The sequence below is a fragment of the Cynocephalus volans genome, chromosome 14 (genome assembly GCF_027409185.1).
Source record: "Cynocephalus volans isolate mCynVol1 chromosome 14, mCynVol1.pri, whole genome shotgun sequence".
Lineage (NCBI taxonomy): Eukaryota > Metazoa > Chordata > Mammalia > Dermoptera > Cynocephalidae > Cynocephalus > Cynocephalus volans.
In genome coordinates, this window is record NC_084473.1 from 95522399 (window position 1) to 95549771 (window position 27373).

Consider the following 27373-nt stretch of genomic DNA (forward strand, 5'->3'; position numbering starts at 1 on the left):
ATACTTTCCCTCTATACCTAACTTATAGAGGGTCTTTGTCATGAATGAGTGCTGAACTTTATCAAATGCTTTTTCAGCATCTATAGATATGATCATATGGTCCTTGTGTTTGAGTTTATTAATATGGTGTATCACATTTATTGATTTGCGTATGTTGAACCAACCTTGCATCCCTGGGATGAATCCCACTTGATCGTGATGAATAATTTTTCGTATGTGTTGCTGTATTCTGTTTGCTAGTATTTTAGTGAGGATTTTTGCATCTATATTCATCAAGGATATCGGCCTGTAGTTTTCTTTTTTGGTTATATCTTTACCTGGTTTTGGTATCAGGATGATGTTTGCTTCATAGAATGAGTTTGGGAGATTTGCGTCCGTTTCAATCTTTTGGAATAGTTTGTAAAGAATCGGTGTCAATTCCTCTTTGAATGTTTGGTAAAATTCTGCTGTAAATCCATCTGGTCCTGGGCTTTTCTTTGTTGGGAGCCTTCTGATAACAGCTTCAATCTCCTTTATTGTTATTGGTCTGTTCAAATTTTCTACATCTTCACGGTTCAGTTTTGGGAGCTCGTGTGTGTCCAGAAATTTATCCATTTCCTCCAGATTTTCAAATTTGTTGGCGTATAGTTGTTTATAGTAGTCTCGAATGATTCCTTGTATTTCAGATGAATCAGTTGTAATATCGCCTTTTTCATTTCTAATTTTTGTTATTTGAGTCTTCTCTCTTCTTTTTTTTGTTAGCCATGCTAATGGTTTGTCAATTTTATTTATCTTTTCAAAAAACCAACTTTTTGATTCGTTGATCTTTTGAATTGTTTTTTGGTTTTCAATTTCATTAAGTTCTGCTCTGATCTTAATGATTTCTTTCCGTCTGCTAACTTTAGGATTGGATTGTTCTTGTTTTTCTAGTTCTTTAAGGTGAAGTGTTAGGTTGTTCACTTGCCATCTTTCCATTCTTCTGAAGTGAGCATTTAATGCAATAAATTTTCCCCTCAATACTGCTTTTGCAGTATCCCAGAGGTTTTGGTATGATGTATCATTGTTTTCATTAGTTTCAATAAACTTTTTGATTTCCTGCTTGATTTCTTCTTGGACCCATATGTCATTAAGTAGAATGCTGTTTAATTTCCATGTGTTTGTATAGTTTCCAGAGTTTTGTTTGTTATTAATTTCTAGTTTTAATCCATTGTGGTCTGAGAAGATACATGGGATAATTCCAATTTTTTTGAATTTATTGAGACTTGATTTGTGACCTAATATGTGATCTATCCTGGAGAATGATCCATGTGCTGATGAGAAGAATGAATATTCTGAGGTTGTTGGGTGGAATGTTCTGTAGATATCTGCCAATTCCAATTGGTCTAGAGTCTTGTTTAGATCTTGTGTTTCTCTACTGATTCTTTGCCTAGATGATCTGTCTAATATTGACAGTGGAGTGTTCAGGTCCCCTGCTATTATGGTATTAGTGTCTATTTCCTTCTTTAGGTCTAATAGAGTTTGTTTTATAAATCTGGCTGCTCCAACATTGGGTGCGTACATATTTATGATTGTTATGTCTTCTTGATGGATCAGTCCTTTTATCATTAAGTAGTGTCCCTCATTGTCTCTTTTTATGGTTTTTAGTTTAAAGTCTATTTTGTCAGATATAAGAATAGCCACTCCAGCTCGTTTTTCTTTTCTGTTTGCATGGTAAATCTTTTTCCATCCTTTCACTCTTAGTCTGTGTGAATCTTTATGGGTGAGGTGGGTCTCTTGTAGGCAGCATATAGTTGGGTCCTGCTTTTTGATCCAGTCAGCCAGTCTGTGTCTTTTAATTGGGGAATTTAAGCCTTTAACATTAAGAGTTGTTATTGAAAGGTGTTGATTTATTCCTAGCATTTTATTGGTTGTTTGGTTGTCTTAGGTGTCTTTTGTTCCTTGCTTTCTGATTTACTGTTTGGTTTCTTTGTTTGTTGGTTCCTTAGGTTGTAGATAGTGTTTTTGTTAGCTTGTTTTCTCTTCATGAATGCCATTTTTATTATACTAGCGGGTTTAGATTTTTCTTAGGTTTTTATGGCAGTGGTAGTTATTTTTCAGGAACCAAACCCAGTACTCCCTTGAGGATTTCTTGTAAGGGTGGTCTTGTGGTAGTGAACTCCCGCAGTTTTTGTTTGTCTGAGAAATATACTATTTGCCCCTCATTTCGGAAGGATAGCCTTGCAGGGTAGAGTATTCTTGGCTGGCAATCTTTGTCTTTTAGTATTTTGAAAATATCATCCCATTCCTTTCTAGCTTTTAGGGTTTGTGATGAGAAGTCTGATGTTAACCTGATTGGGGCTCCCTTATAGGTGATTTGACGCTTCTCTCTTGCAGCTTTTAAGATTCTCTCTTTGTCTCTGAGTTTTGCCAATTTGACTATGGCATGTCTTGGAGAAGGCCTTTTTGGGTTGAATACATTTGGAGATCGTTGAGCTTCCTGGATCTGAAGATTTGTGATTTTTCCTATACCTGGGAAGTTTTCTGCCACTATTTTGTGGAATATGTTTTCAATGGAATCTCCATTTTCCTCCCCTTCTGGAATACCCATGACTCGGATATTTGAGCGCTTGAGGTTGTCTGATATCTCTCTCAGATTTTCTTCCATGTCTTTGATTCTTTTTTCTTTCTTTTTGTCTGCTTGTGTTATTTCAAACAGCCCATCTTCAAGTTCAGAGGTTCTCTCTTCAACTTCGACAAGCCTGCTGGTTAAACTCTCCGTTGTGTTTTTTATTTCGCTGAATAACTTCTTCAGTTCAGCAAGTTCTGCTACATTTTTTTTCAGGACATTGATTTCCTTGTATATTTCCTCTTTCAGATCCTGTATACTTTTCCTCATTTCATCATGATGTCTAGCTGAGTTTTCTTGTATCTCATTCAGTTTCCTTAGAATTATCACTCGAAATTCCTTGTCAGTTATTTCAAGGGCTTCTTGTTCTATAGGATCTAGAGTATGAGATTTATTAACTTTTGGTGGTGTACTTTCTTGATTTTTTGTATTTCTGGTGTCTTTTTTTTGGTGTTTATTCATTGTGGCAGGGGGTTTCACAGTCCACCGGTTTGAGACTAATGACTAACTAGGATGTTGCTGTGGTTGCCAATTTGGTATGGCTCCCGCCGTGACTGCTCAGTTGGCCTCTAGTGTCTTCTGTGTGTGGTTGCCTCGGGTCTTGGGCTTCTCCGGGGATCCACCTTTCTGGTCAGCTTGGACTCTGCTGGGCTGGTGGATCACGTACCACAGGGTGTGTGATCTCTGTTGAGCTTTCACTTTCTGTACAGGACTTCTCCCCGTTCCGTGTGCTCTGGCCCAGGCTGTTAGATCGTGCAGTGGCGACCCCACCGGGTGTGTGGTTTCTGTCGAGTCTCCGCCTCCCTGGCCGCACGTCTCCCCCCTCTGTGCACACTGTGCTGGGCTGGGGAGTGTCTTCTGCACCCCTCGTCTATCAGCTGGGCCTTCAAGACCCTGCTCAGCACCGCCTCGCCCAGGAAGTCTACCAGGTTTCTGCTAGGCACAGACGACCGGTCTCTCTGGGTGCCTTTGTAGCACTGTGTAGATCTTTCTCGGGTCTTGTTCACCTTTGTATCCCCCCGGTATAAACCGAGTCTAGTGCCCGCCTGCAGCCTGCTCTCCGGCAGGTTCAAGCGGACCTGGGAACTCTCCTACCACACTATTCCCAACCAGAAATTCGTTAGGCTTTTTTCCAAACTGGTGGTCGCAGAGATGTTATCTGCCTCCCAGTAACAGGAAGTTTACCGGGGCCGGAGTCCAGGGTGTGGTGGAGTGACAGTCGGCCCGCCCGTACTTCCTAGCTCTCCCAACACTGGTCGGGACGCCCCACACCCCCAGCCCCGCCAGAGAACCGCGGAGGGAGTGGGAGAGGAGTCCGGCCCGCAGGGTCCGGAAAGCCCCGCGCCAGGCCAAGCAAATGGGCTCAGTGATGGCCGAGCAGGGCGGAGCTGCCCGCACCTGGGAAAATGGAGGCAGCACCGGGGCAGTGAGTGGCCTGGTGGTGCAGGCAGGAGCCGCATGAGCATCCACCCCCCGAACAGAGCTGTGCCAGGGATCACTCACAGTGCTGTGCCAGGTCGGGCGCTCGCTCTGTCTCTGGTTTGTTGCCTTCCGTGTTCTCCGCGCTGCCGCCTCAGGCTGTTCAGTCGCGGCGCCGCTCGGGCGCTCCCAGGAATCTTCTTTAATGCCGGCCTGAAACCTCGAATCCTGAATAGGGCAGCTGGCTGCCTTCAGTGCGGCCCCAGCCTCCGGGATCCTGGCTGCATCCACAGCAGCCCTGGCGCCGTGTTCCCTCTTTCAAGACTCGCTTTTGCAGCTAAGAATCAGTTCTTTTCCTGCTCCACACTTCAAAGCTGTTGCCTGTAAATGAGGCAGCCTCTCCTGCCGGGGGCAAAGTGGCGTTGAGCCCCCACGACCGGCCAGCAGCAGCAGTCCTCCCTTAAGATATGGCCAGAGGAAGGTCCACAAGTTTCCCGGCTGCCTGAGGCCCAGTGGCCACCTTTTCCACCTCAGCTACTCCGCGCCAGCCGCCGCAGCCGCTGCCATCTTGAAACTCCAAACTCTAACTGATGCAAGCATTTTTTAATGTACCTGTTGGCTATTTGCCTGTCTTCCTTTGAAAAATGTCTGCTAATTTCCTTTGCCCATTTTTTAATTGGATTATTTGTTTTTTTACTGTATACTTGTTTGAGTTCTTTGTATATTCTGGATATTAGTCGCTTGTCGGATGTATACTTTGCAGATATTTTATATCATTCCTTAGGTTGTCTTTCCACTCTGTTGATTGTTTCCTTCGCTGTACAGAAGCTTTTTAGTTTTATATAATTCCATTTATTTATTTTTTCTTTTGTTGCTTGTGGTTTTGGGGTCTTAATAAAGCCTTTGCCCGGTCCTATTACCTGGAGTATTTCCCCTATATTTTCCTTTAGTAATTTTATGGTTTCAGGTCTTATATTTAAGTCTTTAATCCATTTTGAGTTAATTTTGGTATATGGTGAGAAGTACGTATCTAGTTTCATTTTTTACATATAGAAGTCCAATTTTCCCAGCACCACTTATTGAAGAGGCAGTCTTTTACCCAGTGTATGTTCTTGCTTCCTTTGTCAAAGATCAGTTGACTATAAGCATGTGGGTTGATTTCCAGATTTTCTGTTCTGTTCCATTGATCCAAGTGCCTGTTTTTATCCAGTACCATGCTGTTTAGGTTGCAAAAGTTTTGCAATATAATTTGGGGTTGGGTAGTGTTATGACTCTGGCTTTATTTTTTTTTTTGCTTAGGATTGCTTTGGCTATTCAGGGTCTTTTGTTGTTTCATATGAATGTTTGGATTGCCTTTTCTATTTCTGTGAAGAATGTCATTGGTATTTTGATGGGGATTGCATTGAATCTGCAGTTGCTGTGGGTAGAATGGACATTTTCATGATGTTAATTCTTCCTATCCAAGAGCATGGTATGTCTTTCCACCTTTTTGTGTCTTCAATTTCTTTCAGGAGTGTTTTGTAGCTCTCATTGTAGAGATTTTTCACCTCCTTGGTTAAATTGATACCTAGGTATTTTATTTTTTTGGTGACTATAATAAATGGGCTTGCTTTCTTGATTTCATTTTTCTCTAGTTTGTTATTGGATTATAAAAACGCTATTGATTATTGGATGTTGATTTTGTACCTTACAACATTACTGAAATTGTTAATGTAAGAGTTTTTTGGTAGAGTCTATAGGATTTTCTATATATAAGATCATGTCATCAGCAAACAAGAACAGTTTGACCTCATCCTCTCCAGTCTTGATGCCCTTTATTTATTTCTCTTGCCTGATTGCTCTGGCTAGTACTTCCAACCCTGTGTTAAATAGGAGTGGTGAGAGTGGACATCCTTGTCTCATCAATTCAACATGATATTGGTAACTGGTTTGTCATAAATGGCTTTTTATTGTATCAAGATAATTTCCTTCTATACCTATTTTGCTGAGAGTCTTTATCAAGAAGGGATGTTGAATTTTGTCAAATGCCTTTTCTGCATCAATTGAAATAATCATATGGTTTTTGTTGTTGGTTTTATTGATGTGGTGTATCACATTTATTGACTTGCGTATGTTGAACCAACATTGTATCCCTTGGCTGAATCCCACTTGATCAGGGTGTAATTTTTTTGACGTGTTACTGTAATCTGATTGCTAGTATTTTGTAGAGGATTTTTGCATCTGTGTTCATTGAGGATTTGGCCTTAGGTTTTCTTTTCTTTTCTTTTTTTTTTTTTTTTTGTACCTTTGTCTGGTTTTGGTATCAGGGTGATGCTGGCCTCATAGAATGAATTTGGGAGAATGGCTTCTTTTTCAATTTTTTGGAAAAGTTTGAAGAGAACTGGTATTAATTCCTCTTTAAAGGTTTGATACAATTCAGCTGTAAAGCCATCCATACCTGGGCTTTTCTTTGTTGGAATATTTCTCATTACTGCTTCAATCTCATTGCTTGTTATTAGTCTGTTCAGGTTCTCTATTTTATCTTGGTTCAGTCTGGGTAGTTTGTATGTGTCCAGAAATTTTTCCATTTCTTCCAGGTTTTCATATCTGTTGGTGTACAATTGTTTATAATAATCTCTAATGATTCTTCATATTTCTGTGGTATCCATTGTAATGTGTCCCTTTTTATGTCTGATTTTTGTTATTTGGCTCGTCACTCTTTTTTTTTTTCTGTTAACCTAGCTAATGCTTTGTTTATTTTATTTATCTTCTCAAAAACCAACTTTTGGTCTCATTGATCTTTTGTATTGTTTTTTGGGTCTCTGTTTCATTTAGTTCTGCCCTGATCTTGATTTTTTCTTTCCATCTACTACTTTTGGGATTGGACTGTTGATGTTTTTCTAGTTCTCTGAGGTGTAGTGTTAGGTCTTTTATTTGAAATCTTTCCATTATTTTGATGTAAGTGTTTATTGCATTAAACTTCCCTCTTAGTGCTGCCTTTGCAATATTCCAGAAGTTTTTGTATTTTCATTAGTTTCAAGAAATTTTTTGATTTCCTTTTTAACTTCTTCTTGTACCCATAGGTTGTTCAGGAGTCTGTTGTTCAGTTTCCATGCACTTGAGTAGTTTCCAGAAGTTTTCTTGTTATTGATTTCCAGTTTTAATCCATTGTGGTCTGAAAAGGTACTTGGAATTTCAATTTTTTAAAATTTGCTAAGACTTGATTTGTGCCCTAGTATATCCTGGGGAATGTTCCATGTACTGATGAGAAGAGTGTACATTCTCTAGTTGCTGGATGAAACATTCTGTCAATGTCTGCCAGATCCAGTTGGTCAAAGGTGTAGTTGAAATCCTGTGTTTCTTTGTTGATATGTTGCCTGAATGATCTGTCTAACACTAAGAGAGGGGTGTTCAGGTCACCCACTATTACTGTATTTGGTTCTATCTCTTTTTAGGTCTAAGAGTGTTTGCTTTACGTATCTAGGTGCTCCACTGTTTGGTGCATACGTGTTTATGATTGTTATGTCCTCTAGATGGACACATCCATTCTCATTATATAATGGCTTTCTTTGTCTTTTTTTATGATTTTTGGCTTGAAGTCTATTTTATCCAATATAAAAATAGCTACCCCTGCTTGTTTTTGGTTTCTGTTTGTTTGGTATATCTTTTTCCATCCATTTTCTTTTACTCTGTGTGTCTTTATAAGTGACACACATGTTATGGTCTCTTGAAGACATCATATAGTTGGGTCTACCTTTTTAATCCATCCAATCAGTCTGCATCTTTTGAATAGAGAGTTTAATCCATTCACATTTAGGGTTGTTATTAATAAGTATTGCTTCACTCTTGTTATATTGCTTTTTGTTTAGATGTTTTAACCATCATTTGTCCCTTTCTTCCCCTTTTATTTTTCATCTTCAATGTGAGTTGTATTTTTGAGGTGGTATGATTTACTTCTTTCTCTTTCTCATTTGTGTTTTGGTTTTAATGGTGGATTTTCTTCTTTCTTGTGAATCCGTGATATTAATTTTTATTTTTCCAAATCCAGATGCAGGACTCCTTTGAGTATTTCTTGCAGGGCTGATCATGTGGTAGTGAATTTCCATAATTTTTGTTTGTCAGGAAAATACACTATTTCTCCCTCCTTTCAGAAGGATAACTGTGCTAGATATAGGATTCTTGGCTAGCAATTTTTTTCTTTTAGTCTTTTTAATATACCATCCCATTTTGTTCTGGCCTGTAACGCTTCAGTTGAGAGGTCTGCCATTAGTCTGATGGGGCTCCCTTATAGGTTACTTGGTGCTTTTCTCTTCCTGCTTTTAGAATTCTCTCTTCATCTTTGAGTTTTGCCAGTTTGACTATCACGTGTCTTGGAGAGGATCTTTCTGGTTTGAATCTGTGTGGGGATCTTTGGGCTTCTTGGATGTTGCTTTGCCTCCCACAGATTTGTTACCCCTTTTCCTCTGGGTGACAGAGCCATCAAAGATTACTCAAAGCCCATCTCTTCTGAGCAGTGAGAAGCCCCAAAAAGGGATTAATCTCCCAGAATCCTCAAGATAGAGGCATTCCTTCCATTTTGGAAATTAACCACGAATTGGGGTTCTCTTCCCACATTTATTCTCCAGACCAGGAAGTTACAGGAAGAGAACATAGGTGGGGTTTTTACTAAGTATAGTTTAACAAGTTTAACAATAGAAGCTAGTAACATTCAGTAAGAAAAGCAAGGTGACATTCCATAATGCAATTTTCAAGAAGTTAAGTTGATCCACCAACAAAAGCTTGATCTTAGCAAACATTCTCTTCTTACAGCAATTTCCCAGTATCTTTACATATCAATCAATAACCTGTCGGTCTTCGAGCCAGAAACTTTGCTGTGTTACAATTCTTTATCTTACAACAGAGACTATAGCCTGGAGAAAATTTCCTGTCCTTTGTAAGGTCAATATTTGAAACTGCAAGGCTTTGGAAAACCAGGCCCTGTGAAGTACATTTGCTTTATGCATACTCCACACTTGGATCGGAAGGTCTGCATCCCTCCCTATACCTGGGAAGTTTTCTATTATTACTTCCTTGAATAAGTTTTCAAATACTTTTCCTTTTTCCTCCCCTCCTGGAATACCCATGATTTGGATGTTTGTGTGCTTGAGGTTGTCTGCTAGCTCTTTTAAATTTTCTTCATTTTTTAAAATTCTTTTTTCCTTTTTCTTGTCTGCCTGGGTTATTTCAGAAAGACCATCTTCAAGTTCTGAGATTCTTTCTTTTGCTTGTTATAGCCTGCTGCTCAAGCTTTCTGTTCTGTGTTTTATTTCATTGCGGGAATCCTTCATTTTTAGGAATTCTGTTACATTCTTTTTTGTTATTAATCTCTTTGTAAATTTCCTCCTTCATATCCTGGATTTTTTTTCTTGTTTCATTGTGTTATCTAGTTGATTCTTTTCTTATTTCTTGGAGTTTTCTTAAAATCAGTGCTTGGAGTTCCTTTACAGACATCTCGAGGGTTTCTTCTTCTATGGGGTTTGGTACTTGAGAATTACCATATTCCTTTGGTTGTGTCATATCTTCTTGTTTATTTGTAGTTCTAGTATTTTTATGCTGATGTTTGGTCATCTGATAGAACACTTAGTTCTTCTGTCACTCTAGAGTTGCTTATGAGGGGGAAGACTTCCTTCTCTGTCTGTAGGTTCTGCTGGTGCCTCTTATCAATGCAATTGAATGTGCAGTGGGCTGCCTTGGCTCCTGTTCAGTCAGTGTGCAATGTGGGTCCTGCACACTCACCTTGGTGGCCTGTGTGGTGGTTTGGTGGGACCTGCAATCCCCCTCCAGTACTCTAGATTTTATTTTTAAAATCTGAGTGATTAATTTATGACAGCTGTGTTCCATACAATTCAAGAATGTAGCAGAAACTCTTACTTTGAGAATGTAGTTTGCATTTACCTATAGCCAGAAGAATTATAAAATGCATTAACATAGCAATCAGCAAAGAACATGCGGTTGAGTTTTACTCAGCTAAATTATAAACATAATGATATTATTTAAAGCTAAATTTATTTAATAATTAGCTGGGTTCTTTTAAACTGTAATTCAGTTTATTATATCTACTTCATGCCTAACATTGTACTTGCCACTGGGAATATAATGTTCAAAGGATACAGGTTATTGCCCTCAAGAAGCTCCCTATATTGACACACAAATAATTTGGGGTGAATGCTATATTAATAAGAAATACTCAAGGTTTTATAGAGGAAAATCCTATTCAGCCTAAAATTATTAGGGAGGAGTTCACAAGGAGATACTACTGAGCTTAGAAGGGATGAGGCCTTCCATTCACAGAGAAAAACAGTATAGGAAATGGTGTGGGGGTATATTTGGATTCTTGAGTGAATGGTAAGTAATCTGTAATGGCTAGTGTAGCATGCATGGGAGAAAGTGGCTGGAGATGAGCCTGGAGAAAGATGGAGCCCAGATCTTAAAGGGGTATGTAAAGAAGTTGCATATTGTAATTGAAATATCAGCAAATTTTGGTCATATTTATATTTTTGTTATTACCAAACCCTATTGTACCTCTTATTTTGTTAGTCTGCTGCTTGATGATGCATTTGAGATTCATGTGTCTAGTTTGTTTCTATAAGAATCCACTGTTAATGTTTTAATGAAATGGTATAAGCCAAAATTCTCAGACTCTTCTTTAAATTACTTTTTATTTCAGCAAGAACTTCATAATGATGAAAATAACTCATAAATAGATGTTCACTGTAAAAATTCAAACAGTACATCATTTTAAAGAAATTTCAGTTGATGTTTTCAAAGTGGAAAAATCCTGTATGTTGCTATAACAACTGAAACAATATAAAGTTGAAATACCAGAAGGTAGCATACCAAAACTTATAAAAAATAATATACCATGTCCAAGTACGGTATATTCCACTTATCTTCTTAAAGCTTTGAAGTCATTGCCCTTAAGCAGAACTATACATAAGGCTTGATAATGATTTATATTAATTTTTAAAATATTTTAAAGATGTTTACTAACTTATTTTGTAGCTTATTTACAAGTTTTCTAGCTTATTTCCTATTCCCATAGTACTTTAAAATACTCCTGAGATTAATCTTTTTTTGTCTTTGAATTTAGTTATTTATGTATATATCTTTATCTCCTCCATAAGCTGTAATCTCAAGTGCAAGGACCATTCTATTTATTTTTGAATTTCTTCTGCCGTACTATTCATATAGGGGAAATATTTTTTTTTTTCTAAATTAAACTTTTGACATCCTGGGTACCCTTTACCTTGTTTCCCCCAATGGCAACATCTTGCAACACTATGGTATAATATCACAACCAGGATATTGACATTGATCAGGCAAGATGCACAATATTTCCATCACAGGAACCATCCTGTTGCCCTTTTGTAGCCCTATCCATTACTCTCCTATCCCCAACTCTTCTTTAACGCTTGGCAACCACCATTAATCTGTTCTGCATCTCTGTAATTTTTTTTTTATTTCAAGAATGTTATATAAATGGAATCATACAGTACATAACCTTTTGGGATTGGCGTTTTTTGCTCAGCATAATTGTCTGGAGTTTCACCCAGGTTGTGGGATGTATCAGGAGTTCATTCTTTTTCAATGCTGAGTAGTATTCATGCTATTGGTGTAACACATTTTGTTTAACCATTGACCCATTGAAGAACATCTGGGTTATTGCCAGTTTGTGGATATTACAAATAAAGCCACTGTAAACATATGTGTACAGGTTTTTGTGTGAGCATAGGTCTTCATTTCTCTGAAAATGCCCAATAATGCAATTTTGGGATCATACGTTAGTTGCATGATTAGTTTTTTAAGGAAGTGCCAAACTGTTTTTCCAGTGTCTTTACCATTTTGCATTCCCACCAACAATGTATAAGTGATCTAGCTTTTCCACATCCTTACCAGTATTCGGAGTTGTCACTATTTTTTTAAAAATTATATTTTAGCCATTCTGATAACGTGTATAGTTCTATATCGTGGTGGTTTAAATTTGCATTTTCCTAGTGGCTTAATGAAGTTGAAATACTTTTCATGTGGTTATTTGCCATCTGTTTTTCTTATTCAGTGAAATGTCTCTTTATGTCGTTTCTCCATATTCTCATTGGATTGCTTGCTTTTTTAGATGTTCAGTATGAAGAGTTCTTTATATAGTCTAGATACTAATCCTTTAACAGATATGTGTTTCATAAATATTTTATCTTGCTGTGTAGCTTATGGTTTGTATCCTCTTAACAGGGTCTTTTTCAGATCAAAAGTTTTAAATTTTGATGAAGTCTAACTTATCTATTTTCCTTTTATGGATCATGGTTTTAGCTTTAAGTCTAAGAATTGTCTGCATAGCTCCAGATCCCAAAGATTTCTCCTAGATTTTGTTCTAAATGTTTTATAGTTTTATTTTTCACATTTACTTCCATGATCCATTTTGAGTTTCTGCTTAATGTGTGAGGATTACATTGAGGTTCATTTTTTTACCCATGGATGCCCAATTGCTCCAGTATCATTTGTTGAAAAAACTGTCTTTCTGCCATTGAACTGATGTTGTACTCTTGTGAAAAATCAGCTGGGCATATTTGTGTGGGTCTATTTCTTGGTTTTCTATTCTTTTACACTGACCTGTATACCTGTCTTTCCACCAATACTATACAGTCTTGATTACTGTAGTTATATAGTAAGTCTTTAATTCAGGTTTATCTACATTCTTCTTTTTTTTTTTTTTTTTTCTAAATTGTTTTAGTTATTTCGGCTCTTTGCCTTTTCATATAAATTTTAGAATAATCTGTCTATGTCTACAAGTAGTCATGCTGAGATTTTGATAGGAATTGCATTAAACCTTTATATCAATCTGGGAAGAACTGACTTCTTACTATGCTGAGGCTTCCAATCAGTAAACATGATATATCTTGTTTAGATATTCTTTGATTTCTTTTATTAGCTTTGTGTAGTTTTCAGCAAGTTCTGTATGCGTTTTGTTACATTTACACCTAAAAAATATAAAGTATTTCTCCTTTTCTTGAGCTATTGTAGATGGAGTTGTAGTTTTAGTTTTGCTAGCAATCTGTTTATTGCCATTATGTAGAAATACATACAATTGATTTTTGAATGTTTGTCTTGTATCCTGTGACATTGCCAAACTCACTTATTAGTTCTAGGAGTTTTGCAGATTCCTTGGGATTTTCTATGCAGAAAACCATATTATTTGAAAATAAGGACAATTTTATTTCTTCCTTTTCTATCTGTATGCCTTTTCTTGCCTTTTTGTACTATTTGATACTTCAGCATATGTAGAATAAGAGTGGTAAAAGTAGGCATTCTTCCTTCTTCCCGATATTAGGAGGAAAGCATTCAGCATTTCACCATTAAGTCTATGTTACCTGTCATATTTTTGCAGTTGTTCTTATTCAAGTTAAGGGAGTTCCCCTCTATTCTTATATTTCTGAGAGTTTTTATCATAGATGGGTGTTGAATTTCTGGTAAATGCTTTTTCTGCATCTATTGATGATATGTGATTTTTCTTCTTTAGCTAATTCATATGATAGATTATATTGATTGATTTTTAAATATTGAACCAGCTTTGCATCCCTGGAATCACTCAGATAATTTTGAATAAGAAATGAGAAGATAAGGGCAAAAGATCTATATCTCCACCTTCATTCTCCTACAAAAAATGATCTAAAGCACTAGAATAAGGCATTCTAGGACCTTTCGTGGTTTTTTTTTTCTTTCTTTAAAAATACTTTTTGATATATTTTATTGCGATATAATTCACATATCATACAGTTCACTCAGGTCTTAGTTTCCTATCTTCACAATAAATAAATACAGTATATCTGTCTATTAACTAACTCTTCTCAGGAGGAATTTTGAGATACTGAATTCCAAATATCCTTCCTTTAATGTTCTTTAATGAATGCTTACATTATGGATGATCTTTAAAGGGATAATATGAAAAGTACTTTGGTAAATCTCATATAATTTTTGAATGAAGCAAAGGAGTTTTTAAAGTGTAGTCATCATCTTAGGTGACAAAGAGCCTTTCTCCCACTATAGACATTTTCTTACATTACCTTCTAGCCCTTTTTTTCTAATCAGATCTTTGTGTTCTTTTACATATTCTCAATAAAAGTGTATTACAGTTGACTATCCTACTTTTTACCATTTCCGTATAAAGATTTTCAAGTGTTTAATTTATGTGTAAAACAACATGAAAATATTTTGTTGCATAAAGTTTTTTATCATATTTTGCATTATATTCTTAAGATGGATTCCTGGAAGTGGAAATTTTGGCTTATATAGCCAAAGAGCTTTCAAAATCAGTGCTCCACACTTAAGAAGAAACTTATAGCTTTATAATAAAAAGAAGCAAAACAATACACCACTTAGAAGTCTAAGGGAATGGGGAACTGTGGACAGCAACAGCTAAGAAGAGCCCTCCTGGGGTGAGAGCAAACCTCAAAGACTTGTCTCAAAAATAAATGAATTCAGTAAAGAGGCAGGTGACAAAATCAATAAACAAAAATCAATAGCCTTCCTATACACCAATAATGAAATAGCTGAAGAAGAAATCAAAAAAGTGATCCCATTCACAGTTGCTGCCACTAAAGAGGAAATACCTAGGAGTATATTTTACCAAGAAGGTGAAAAACCTCTACAGTGAACACTATAAAACATTGGTGAAAGAAATTGAAGAGGACACAAATAAATAGAAAGATATCCCATGTTCATGGATTGGAAGAATTAACATCATCAAAATGTTCATATATTACCCAAAGCTATAAGTAAAGAGGTTGAAATAGTATTTTTTAAATTTCCATAAAGCAAAATTGAGGCCCAGATGGCTTTAGTCGTGAGTTCTCCCAAATGCTTAAAGATGTATTGATACAAAATTTTTACATACTCTTTCAAAAATAGAAGAGGAGAGAACACTTCCCAGTGCATTCTATGAAGCCAGTATTACCCTGATGCCAAAACCAGACAAAGACATCACAAGAAAATAAAAGCTGCAGACCAATTTCCCTTATGAATATAGATGAAGAGTTCTCAATAAAATACTAAAACTGAATAACAACACGTAAAATGAATTTTACTTCATGGTCAAATGGGGTTTAGCCCATGAATGCAGGGTGACTGTAACACCTGAAAATCAATTAATGTCATACATCATATGAATATAATCAAGAACAAAACTCACACAATCATATTAGTAGATATAGAAAAAGCATTTGACAAAACCCAGCACCCTTGCTTGAAAAAAAAAGTCTAGAAACTAGAGACCTAAATAAGTAAAAATGAAGACCTAAATAAATGGAAAGACATCCTATGTTCATAGATTAGGATATTTAACATTGTTGAGATGGTAGTACTCCGCAGATTGCTCTACAAATTTAATACAATGCATATCAGAATCCCAGATTTCTCTTTTGTAGAAACTGTCAAGCTGATCTAAAATTGCTGTGAAAGTGCAAGTGACCCAAATAACCAAAACAGCCTTGAAAAAGAAGAACAAAGATGGGGGACTCATACTTCTTGATTTAAAATCTGGCTACAAAATTAATGTGCTCAAGATAGTATAGTACGAGCATAAGGAAAGACATAGAGGTCAAAGGAACAGAATTGAGAGTCCAGAAATAGTTATTACATTTGTGGCCAAATGATTTCCAAAAAGCTGGTGCCAAGATGATTCAATGAGAAAAGATTAGTATTTTCAACAAGTGGTACTAGGACAGCTGAACATCTTACATGGAAAAGAATGAAGTTGGATCCCTACCTCACACTATATACAGAAATGAAAATGAATTAGAGGCCTTTATGTAAGAGCTAAAACTATAAAACTCTTAAGAAGAAAACAAAGAAGTAAATCTTTATGAGTTTGGGCTAGGCTGTACGTTCTGAAATACACATCAAAAACACAAGCCAAAAAAAAGAAAAGAAAAATAGATTAAATGGGTTTAATCAAAATTTAAAAAAAACTTTTGTGCTGCAAATTATATCATCAAGACAGTGAACAGACAATGCACAATGCACAGAATGGGAGAAAACATTTGAAAATCATATATCTGATAAGAGATTAATGCCCAAAAAATACAAAGAACTTTTACAACTTAATAATAACCTGCTATCGTTTGGATGTGCTTTTTCCACACTAAAACTCATGTTGAAATTTAATTGCCAATGTAATGATTTTGGGAGATGGGGCCTTTAAGAGGGGATTAAGTCATCAAGATAGATTAATGTCTTTCTTGTGAGACCGGGTTAATTATCACAAGACTAGATTAGTTCTTATGGAAATGGATTCGTTCTCAGGAGAGTGGGTTGTTATAAATCGGGTCAGATCTTTGGCCCCCTCTCTCTTTTCACATGCACTTGCTTGTCCCTCCACTTTTCCACCATGTTATGAGGCAGCATGAGGCCCTTGCCACATGTGCCACCTGATCTTGAACTTCTCATCCTCCAGAACCATGAGCTAAATAAACCTCTTTTCTTTATAAATTACCCAGTCTCAGGTATTCTATTATAGCAATAGAAAACAGACCAAGACATTACTCAGCTAAAAAAAATGGGCAAAGGATATCAGTAAACATTTTTCTATAGAAGATACATAAATGGCCAACAAGCACATGAAAAGTTGCTCAGCATCATTACAATCAGAGAAATGTAAATCAAAACCATCATTTTACAACCACTAGGATGGCTATAATCGAAAAGATGATAAAAAGTACTGACAAAGATAGGGAGAAAAGTGGAACCATTAGCCATTGCTGGTGAGAATGTAAGATAGTGGGGCCACTTTGGAAAACATTTTGGCAGTTCCTCAAAATGTTAAAAATAGGATTACCAAACAACCTAAAATTTCCAGTCTTATCTATCCAAGAGGAATGAAAATTATGCCCACACAAAAACTTGTACACAAATGTTCATAGCAGCATTATTTATAGTAGCCCCAAAGTGTAATAACACAAATGTTCCTAACTCATGATTGGATATCTGTGGTACATCTGTGCAATGGAATATTATTAGGCAATAAAAGTAATGAAGTACTGATACCCACTAAAACATTGATGCCTTGAAAACATTATGCTAGGTGAAGGAAGCCAGTCACAAAAGCACACACAGTGTATGATTCCATTTATATGAAACATTCAGAATAAGGCAAGTCATAGGGCAGAAAATAAATTAGGGATTGCCTAGGGCCATGGAGGGCAGACGGGGTAACTGCTAACAGATACTGAATTTCTTTTGGGGATGGTGAAAAAGTTCTAACATTAGGTGTGGTAATGATTGCACAACTCTGTTAATATGTTAAAAACCATTGAATTGTGTACTTTAAATGGGTGAGTTGTATGGTATGTGAATTATATTCCAGTGAAGCTGTTACCAAAAAAGTGATGCTTCGTTTTCTTCTCCTGCCAACAAAGTGTGTGAGATTGCCATTACCCGTTTTAGTGTTCATCAGCACAAACTAACAAATTTGCCAGTTTGGCAGACGTGAACAGCATCTTCGATAGACTCTTTTCGACTCAACCAAAAGAGATTTTACTCTCCAGTGGACATTTAGCAATGTCTAGACACATATTTGATTGTCATGACTGGGGTGGGGAATGCTAGTGGCAATCCTTTAGTGGGTAGAGGCCAGTATGCTAAGCATCCCATAATACATAGGGCAGCCCCCCACATCAAATAATTATTCCACTCAAAAGGTCAATATTGTCAAGGTAAGAAACCCCAGACTAAAAATAGCAACTTGTTTTAATTTATATTTCTTTCATTACTAGTAACTGTAAATTTTTCCATATATTTACTATTTAGTTGTATTTCTTCTTTTATAAATTTTCTGATCATATCATTAGTTTATATTTCTCATCAATTTATATGAGTTCTTTACATTAGTAAAGACACAGTATTATGTATTTATTTTATTTACTGAGTTTCTTCCAGTTGTTTCCTTTCAAATTTGGTTGTTTATATTGACTATCAAAATGTTTATTTTTTGTGTAGTCAAACTTATTTTTATGTTATGTCTAACTCTAAGCTCTTTCTCTACCTACCTACGTACCTTACCCAGTAATTTAATTTTTTTTTATTTCTCTCCTGGAATTTTAAGCTTATCTTTTCACATTTAACTTTTTAAGTGCATATAGAATTTATTATAATGTGTATTATGAGATAAGAAAAAGATTTTTTTCTAAATAGTAATGACTGGTCTTCCTCTATCTGTAGAAACATTTGGCTTACTAAGCATATTTTAGGCTCAAGATAACCTTCAAAAAGGAAGCTTTCTACAGGTTTATGCAAGAGAGGGAATGTGCAGTTACTCCTCATATTCCTCAACTAAGGCAGACAGTGGCATTCCACAAGGTAGTCAGGTGTTTGTGACTCTCCTAACTCAGGAAAAAGCAGTAGTCACAGATACCACCGTGTCAGTCTTGCAGAAATGTATAGAGAATATGAAAGTTGGAAATGGAAATTGATTGTGGTTTGGGATTAATAAACCTTTACTTAAATTAATGAATTTTCTGATAGGATCTAGGAGATGAAGAAAGTGATACTATATGTATATTTTTGGTATGTGTATTTGGTAAGAAGGAGGGCACAATTTTAAATCAAGAAATTAAAAGTAATTGTCAGTTCATAACATACTACCAAATTTTTAAGACTTCCTGATAATTCATCAGTTAAGTGAATGAATGGGAATAAATATAGATATCTTCCTATTATTGTACAGATGGAAAATGAGTTAGATTCTGCTCATTCTGAAATAGAACTCCTCAGGAGTCAGATGACAAATGAAAGAATCTCCATGCAAAATCTAGAAGCTTTGCTGGTGGCCAATCGAGACAAAGAATATCAATCTCAGATAGCACTTCAGGAAAAAGAATCTGAAATTCAGCTTCTTAAAGAACACCTTTGTTTGGCAGAAAATAAAATGTGAGTTGGTTAGTAATATAACAACAAAGCCGTTATTTCTTAAATTTGGGGTACTTTATAGATTAATAGAATTTTAAAGCTAGAATTTAGAGAATTTAGCTCTCATAATTTGCCATGAATTAAACTGAGGATCAGAAATATTGTAATTAGCCTAAGACTTAGTACTTATTTATATTATGGGGTCTTTTTTTCATCTAAATTTAAGTCTAACCATCTCTGTTGATTGTTTCCAACAGAATTTTGGATATAATAGAATGTCTGATCTAAAATTTTGCCTGAAGGAAATATAGCCAGATTAGAAAAAAATTAAGCATTCTGAAACCAAAATTTTTATATGTATGGACCCTCCTGGTATTGCTACCTAGTCTTTCCATTTGTCATGTAGTATTTCCTTATGTACTGGGTACCTGAAAGAACTCCTGCATTCACAAAGTAATGAAGACTTCCCCAGAGCATTGATTTTGGCTTTTTTTTTTAAGAATTCCTAGCTATCACCAGTACCTTATTAGAAGACCCTTGACCAGAGTTGACTGGAGGGTTGGGTGAAAATGCCTGCCTGGATAGTGAATGTTTTATTAAGCTTGGTTACCTCTCACAAAAATTGATGGGCAACCCTAGCCCGTGTTCTTATCTGTCTCAACTATAACACTTTTTCATCCAGCCACCACTCTGTCCTCACATCTAAGCCTGGGGCCTGGGGAAGGATAAGAATCATAATCTCAGCAATCAGCCACTCCAGGAGTCCCTGGCTAGGCAAAGGCTGCAGAGGCAGAGCCAGTTACCTTCATAACCTGCTTTCAGGTCATGGCAGCAGTGACTGAGTCATTCTTTTCAGTTACCATAGCTGGGCTATTGTGGTACCTTCAACTGGTTCTGCAGGATCTACTTTCTAAAGCTGGTAGGTGGAAATCTGCCTTAGTGAAGTATGCCAAAACTCCCACATTAAGGGGTATTCTCTGCTTTAGACTGGTTTGTAAGTACTGTCTCTTAGACGTGGTCAACATGAGAAGCTTTTTTGTGTTTTTTAGTCTCTTAAATTTTGGTTTCATATAATGCTGTCCTGAAAGCAAGCAAAGAGGATAGAATGTTCTGTGCCAGCAGCATTCATCTGTTATTATCTTCTTACGGTAGAATGCCTTATCACAGGGATTTTTAAGGCACTGTTTAGCTTTAAGGAAGATCTTGTTAAATTGAAGAATTTTTATGTTTTTAACAGTGTGTATATCAAATTTCATTATAACTCTATAAGGATACTTCAAAAAGCTCATGGAAAAATGGAATGAAAAGATAATGCAATTCCTTTCTTGAATGAACTTTTTGAAGTACCCTCATATGTAAAACTTACTCGATTTATAATCATCGTGCTAGTGAATTCCAGTGTTATTTGATCATACTACTTCTTTACATTTATATAATTCTTCAAAGTACTTTTATAAAAATGATTTGCAGTAAATAGATAATATAGAAAGATAATAAATAATATAATCTATTACTTAGGCTTTTCGAGAAGGCTACTTTGTACATTTACTACAACAAAAATTGGCATATTTTATATATACTAACAAATCTTTCCATAAAAATCTCAGTTTGACTTGGATCCTGCTGAGAAACCCTTGCCAATGCACTTGAATATACTCCAGGAATCATAGCCATATTTTAAGTTTGATCAGCTATTACTCTCTTTTTTACACAGGGCCATCCAGAGTAGAGATGTAGCCCAGTTCAGAAATGTAGTAACGCAGTTGGAAGCCGATTTAGATATTACCAAAAGACAACTAGGGACAGAGCGCTTTGAAAGGTACGTTTGTCTCTATGCAATGTTTAGCCTGGAAGGCATTGTTTCTTAAGTAACAATAGGTTTTAGTTATTTCATAATGGTTAGAATTTAAAGTATGAATTGAACTACAATTTTGACAGTATTAATAATGTCACTGGATATAAAATTTAAAACCATCACATTTTGCTTTAGGGAGAGGGCTGTACAGGAACTTCGTCGCCAGAATTACTCAAGTAATGCTTATCATTTGAGTTCTACAATGAAGCCAAATACAAAATGTCATTCACCCGAACGTGCTCACCATCAGTCTCCTGACCGAGGCCTCGATCGATCGTTAGAAGAGTAAGTCAGCTTAAGGATCTGTTCTCTTGGGACCATATAGCAATATATAGTACAATGAATATTTGAGGGAGTAAGGAAACTCAATAAACAGTCTACTATTGTGATATTTAAACATGATTACCAAGACATGTTGATGTAAAAATAAAAGATTTTAATAATTAAATCAGTTTTATATAAATATTAACTAAAATTGAAAGATCATTAATATTTTGTCTGTTTGTATAAATTATATTTTCAGAGTCTGATTTTCTTCTTATTTCTACAACACACATTTTTTATGTACTTTTATTACAAAATGTTGGTTAATTATAGCACCATAAAATACGTGAGTATTTCAAAAAGTTCATGGGAAAGTAAAATTAAAAAATAATACAAATCTTTCCATTAGTTTCTTGAAGTACCCTCGTATATATGCTCTAGGAAAGTAATAAGATAATTTTTCAGAGGAAAATATTTTAGGTATATTCTTATATGTCACAAATTTCATAAATATATATTTTTTGGAAATAATTTCAACTTTGCAAGTTACAAAGTAAAAATAACACAAAAAATCTGCATACCATTTACCTATACTCACTATGGTAAAATTTTACCCTGTGTGTGTTGTCTCATGCGTCACACTCTTGCACATGCTCCCTCTCTCACTGCACACATGCACACATACTCCCTCTCACACACACACTTAGACAGACACATTTAAAAAAAAATAACCAAAACCTCCAATCCCAAACCGTCCTCACAGGTTTCTTCCTTGCTTTCTTCCATTCCTTATTTGTATGTTCTTTCTTCTATGTGAGAACCCTGGCTAAACACCAACACATTTATTCAACAACATAGCTGTAGTTTCTTATTTGTTCATTCCTATAGTGCATCTAAAATAGTTTCAAAATTTCTTCATGTATGTCACTTCAATAAATAGAGGACTTTTAAAAAGTTCAGGATCTGTTTGCAATTCTTCCTTCTCATGTACTACCTTGCCCAATTCTTGAGGGCATATAGGCAAATATTGAGTTCATAGATTACTTGGGTTAATTCTTTTATACCCCCCCCTTGTGTATAGTATTCTTTGAAATAACATTAGATTTATTTGTTTCAATTTGCTTTCATTTTCCATTTTCCCCCTCCCTAGTGTTTTCCTTGATTTAGTTTTATTTTTAAATATGTAGATTAGCATGCTTTCAATTAAAAAATTTTTTTTCTAAATAATAGGCTTTATTTTTATACCATTTTAGGTTTACAGAGAAATTGAGCAGAAAGTACAGATAGTTCCCTTGCCCCCATAACTGCCCCCTCCCAGTTTCTCCTATTATTAACATCTTATATTAATGTGGTACATTTATTACATGTATGAACCAATATTGCTATATTATTATTAATTCAGTTTTACGTTAGGGTTCCCTCTTTGTGTTGTATAGTTCTATGGGTTTTTCCAAACGCATGGTGTCATGTATTCTCCATTATGGTATCAGACAGAATAGTTTCACTGCCCTAAAAATCCTCTGTGCTCCACTTATTCATCCCTCCATCTCTCTCTCCCCACCATGAAACCTGGCAAGTCAAAACTCCACAAAAGTAATACTCAGAGAAGTGCCACTTTCTCTTGAATGCCTTCCATCCCATCACCCATGCCTTCACCCACTTCCTTTATGGTTTTATGGTAATGATACGCAGATATATAGTTTTTCCTACTTTTCCTTTGTCATGCAAAAAGGGGCATACTATATGTGTTTCTTTGCTCTTCTCGCGCAATAATGTCTCCTGGAAATCACTCCATATTAATTCACAGAGATTGTCCTTATTCCTTTTTGCAGCTGCATAGTACTCCATTGTGTGGATATACCAAATTTATTCAACCAGACTCCTAAACTTGGACATTGAGGTAGTTTCTAGCAATTTGCAATCACAAACAAGGCCATAGTGAATAATCTTGTGTATATATATTTTCATATCTGTGGAAGAGAATTTTCAGAATAAATTTCTAGAAGTGGGTTTGCTGGGTCAAGGAGTAAATGAATATGTAGTTTTGTTAGGTAGTGCCAAATTCCCCTACATTTTGCATTTTTTCCAGCAATATGTGAGAGTGCCTGTTTCCCCACAGCCTCATCAACAGAGTATACTGTTACTCTTTTGAATTTGTGCCAATATCATGTGTGAGAAATGGTATTTCAGTGTAGTTTTAATTCGCTTTTCTCTTGAAGTGAAGTTGAATATCTTCATAGATTTAAAGGTTATTTTTATATCTCTTTTTATGAAATATCTGTTGATTTCTTTTGCCTATTTTTTCTAATGGATTTTTGGTCTTTTTGTAAAATTTTTAAAAACAAATTTGGGAGACTAGCCCTTTATCACTGATATATGATACAAATATTTTTTTACCATTTTTTCATTCGTTTTTTAATTTTGCTAGCACTGTTTTTTGTATGTAAAAGGTTTTTTTAAATTTTAAGTTTATGTATTAATCTTACTATTTTTTTACATTCTAAGATGTTACAGAGCAGTTGGGGGCAGGGGGCTAGAGGAAGAGGGAAGGAAATAGGGTGGGAGAAGGAGGAAGGAGGGGTGCATTGTTGAGGCCAGTGGCACCCTCTCATTCCTGTAGGGGAGACCAGGGGGCTTCCAGTGGTGGCTTGGTCATTGCTGGGCTGAATGCAGATGTCAGGGGTGTGTGGCTGAAGCCCTCAGCCCCCCACCACCTGGGCTTGGGAGCCCAGGGCACTTCCTGCAGTGGCTTGGTGGTCATTGCTGGCCTCGTAGTGGGTGTTGGGGAAGTGGGGCCACAGCCCTTAGTACCCCGCTGTCCTGGCTTGGGAGCCCAGGGCGCTTCCTGCAGTGGCTAGGTGGTCTTTGCTGGGCTGGTTGCGGGTGTTGTGGGGGTATTGCTGAGGCCCATGGCCCTCCCCGCTCCCTGGCTTGGGACCCCAGGGGGCTTCCAGTCCTTCCAGGTTTTATAGGTGTTTTTGGTGAAATGAGACCTTGACTAGTTAATATCAAACTTTGTCTCCGGTCTGTGGGTATTTTGTTTTTTCTTTCAGCTCTGTGTTGGATTATTCGCTGTTCCCAACACCTAAACTCTGCACTTAAACCAATTTGTTGTCCTTTGCTTACTTCTAAAATGGAGAGATTTCCTATGGGGACCAGCACTAAAGCCCCGTAATTGAGCTAAATTACTTCATTGCTGCTGATTCCCTGGGGAAGGCTTTTTGTGCAGCTCAGGTTTTAATGGTTGGCCTTGTAAGTACTTACAGGTCTGACGAGATCTGGTGCACCTGGGTTGTGTGGAAACTTTGGTCTGGACCTGAGTCTTTTCAGCAAACTGCACCCCCTGCAGATCTGTATTCCTGACCAGTCTCCACTGAGTGGTCCTGTGCTGACTGGCAGGCAGATCAGCTGTCCATGTTGTGCCCCAGTGTTCCCCCAGTGGCCTGTCTCCACCACTGCCTATGCTCCAAACACTTCCAATAGGATGGGCCATGTGCCAGTCCATTGCAATGACTCACCAGCCTCTGAGTGGCTTTTTTCAGTTGTTCCTTGCTCCTATGTGGGTCCATGGGAACCACCAAGGCCCTCTTCTCCCCTGCCACCTCCAAGCAACTTCATATGAAGGGCACAGTTGTGGCTTTGCCAGCTCTTGCTTCATGCACTTACAGCTCCAGCCTTGAACAGGACAGGGCTCAAAGTGGTGGGAGCAGTCCTTTCTTTCTCTCATCCTGGCTTCTCCCACCTTCATGCACTCTGTAGGTCTCTCCTCCTCTACCTCTGATCTCTAGAGGCCCCAGCTTGGCTGTTGTTGCTTTTTAATAGTTGTAAATTTTTTGATTTATGGTAGAGCTATGTAAAAGTTTTTATGTAGTCAAATTCTAAAACTTTTTCCTTTAATACATCTGGATTTCTACTCATAGTTAGAAAATCTTTACCAATGTTTTACTCTTTACATTTGGATTTCTGATCCATTTGGAGTTTATTTTGTGTATGGAGTTGATCTAATTTTATATTTTTCCAAATAACTATGCAGTTGTTCCAAGATCATTTATTCAAATACTCTGTCCCAGTGATTCAAGTCTCCTGAACTTTCTGTTTATATGCCATTGACTTACCTATTCACGTGCGAGTCCCATACTATTTTAATTATAAAGGATTTGTGGTATTTTTAGTTTTGTAGGACTAATCCAATGGTGTTCTGATAAACTGGCTCTCCAAAGGGGAGAAGGGAGAAGCCCTGAACTGTAGCACTTACCAATTTCTGTGGTGTAAATACATGTCCAGTTTCAAGCTACCAATGGTTTAACCACTAAACCACAAAATTCTTGAATGTTTAAAATCAACTGTAAGCCAGCTCCAGCACAACAGTGGGCTAGTGCTCTCTAAGAGCTCTTCCTTTTAATTGTCTGTATTTTCTTTTGATTTTTTTCTTTTATATGAAATTTAGGGTCAACTTGTCGAGCTCCATTAAAAAAAAAGCCCATTGGAATTTTTGTTTTGACCACAAGTTTGTAAATTAACTTGGGGAGAACTGACATCTTGATAATGTTGAGACATCCTGACCAAGAAGAGATGTCTTTCCATTTGTACAAATTCACTTTTGTGTCTTTCATTAATGGATTGTAGTTTTCTTTATATAGGGTTTGAACATTTCTTGTTAAGTTTATTACTAAATATTTTATCCTTTCTGCAGCTGTTATAAATGTTTTTTTCATTCATTATATCTTCATCAAATGCTATTGTTATTTGACTATTAATTTTCTATTCTGCTACCTTGCTAAATTCTTTTCTTATTTTATTAAGTTTTGTCTTTGATTCTTTAGGTTTTTCTACTGTACTATCATATCACCTACAAAAAGAGATAGTTTTACTTCTTTTTTTCCTATTTTTATGTCTTGAATTATATTCTCTATACTTTGAAGTACTTACGTTGCTTTGAGACTATCTGATCTCTAAAGATTTGGTTGAATTCACCTGTGAAACCACATAGCGTTGGTTCTTTGTTTGTTGATTACTTCCTTGTAACTTTATATTTCTTCTTTGGAAATTGATCTTTTTAGGCTTTGTATCTCTACTCTATTTTCCTAAACAATTGTTCATTTCCTATAAATTTTCAAATATATTTGCACAGAAGTGACCAATGTTGTGGCTTATGAATTTTTCATAAGATTCTGATAAGTGATGTTTTTATTATTACTTCTCAAAAATTCTGTAATTTTTATTTGTATATTCACTTTTACCCAAGAGTTATGTGATGGAAAATATTTTGATTTCTATCTGGAAGGACTTTTTTGTGTTTTAGTTTCATTTTTAATTTCTAGTGTTATTGCATTGTGATTAGAGAATATTTTCTATAGTATTTGTTTTATGAAACTTACTGATGTTTTCTTTGTGTTTTACTACATGATCAATTTTTGTGAACAGTTCACGAGGACTTGAGAAGATATATTCTTTCTTATTAGGATATAGTATTTAATATATATTTAAAAGATTTACCTTTTTGATTTTATGTATATCTTTTATATTGTTGCTTAATTTATGTCGTCTTGACCTGTTTTGTACTAAGAGTGGTGTTTTAAGGTCTCCTATTACTAGAATGTTTTTATTTCTTCTTGTGTCTCTCATAAACTTTATATTATATAGATAGTTTCTGTTTTATTTGTTGGGTAGATATTCTGAACTGTCATTCTTCACTGTGAAATGTGACTTTCATAAAGTATCCTTTTCTGATGCATTTAATTTTTTTTAATATTAAAGATTTTATTTTATTTTATTTTTATTTTTTTACTTTTTTATTGGTTATGAATAGTCATGGGGTACAAAGCTGACCATCATCACTTGTGCCCAAGATGTGATGGCCAGATCAATACTGGCAGCATGCCTATTACCACAAATTGCGATTATACTTCATCCTCCACCCAATTAATCCCCGACCTCCCTACCCCTCTGCCTTTTCCCTATTCCACTTTGCAACCCTAGGTATGTTCTCTCCCTCTGCGAGTCCAATGCACCACTGTGGCCTTTCTCTCCTTCCTTCTTTCTCTCTTAGCTCCCACTTATGAATGAGGACATGTGGTATTTTTCCCTCTTTGCTTTGCTTATTTCACTCAACATAAGTTTCTCCAAGCTCATCCATGTCGTTGCAATGGCAGAAATTTCATTCTTTTTGATGGCAGAGTAGTATTCCATTGTGTATATATGCCACATTTTCTTTATCCAATCGTCCATCAATGGATATTTAAGTTGGTTCCATATCTTGGCTATTACAAACAGAGCTGCAATGAACATGGGAGTGCAGATATCCCTTGATATCATGATTTCTATTCCTTTGGGTATATACC

General features: G+C 36.2%; 1 protein-coding gene across 1 annotated transcript in view; it reads left to right on the forward strand.

Annotated features, from left to right (window-relative positions):
• The window catches only part of TSGA10 (testis specific 10), a 136837-nt gene that overhangs the window by 102540 nt on the left and 6924 nt on the right, over nt 1–27373 (forward strand). Inside the window, exons 17-19 of the mRNA XM_063078682.1 lie at nt 18732–18934; nt 20628–20732; nt 20904–21053. Coding sequence (XP_062934752.1) covers nt 18732–18934; nt 20628–20732; nt 20904–21053 — 458 coding nt within the window. The remainder of the gene's footprint in view (nt 1–18731; nt 18935–20627; nt 20733–20903; nt 21054–27373) is intronic.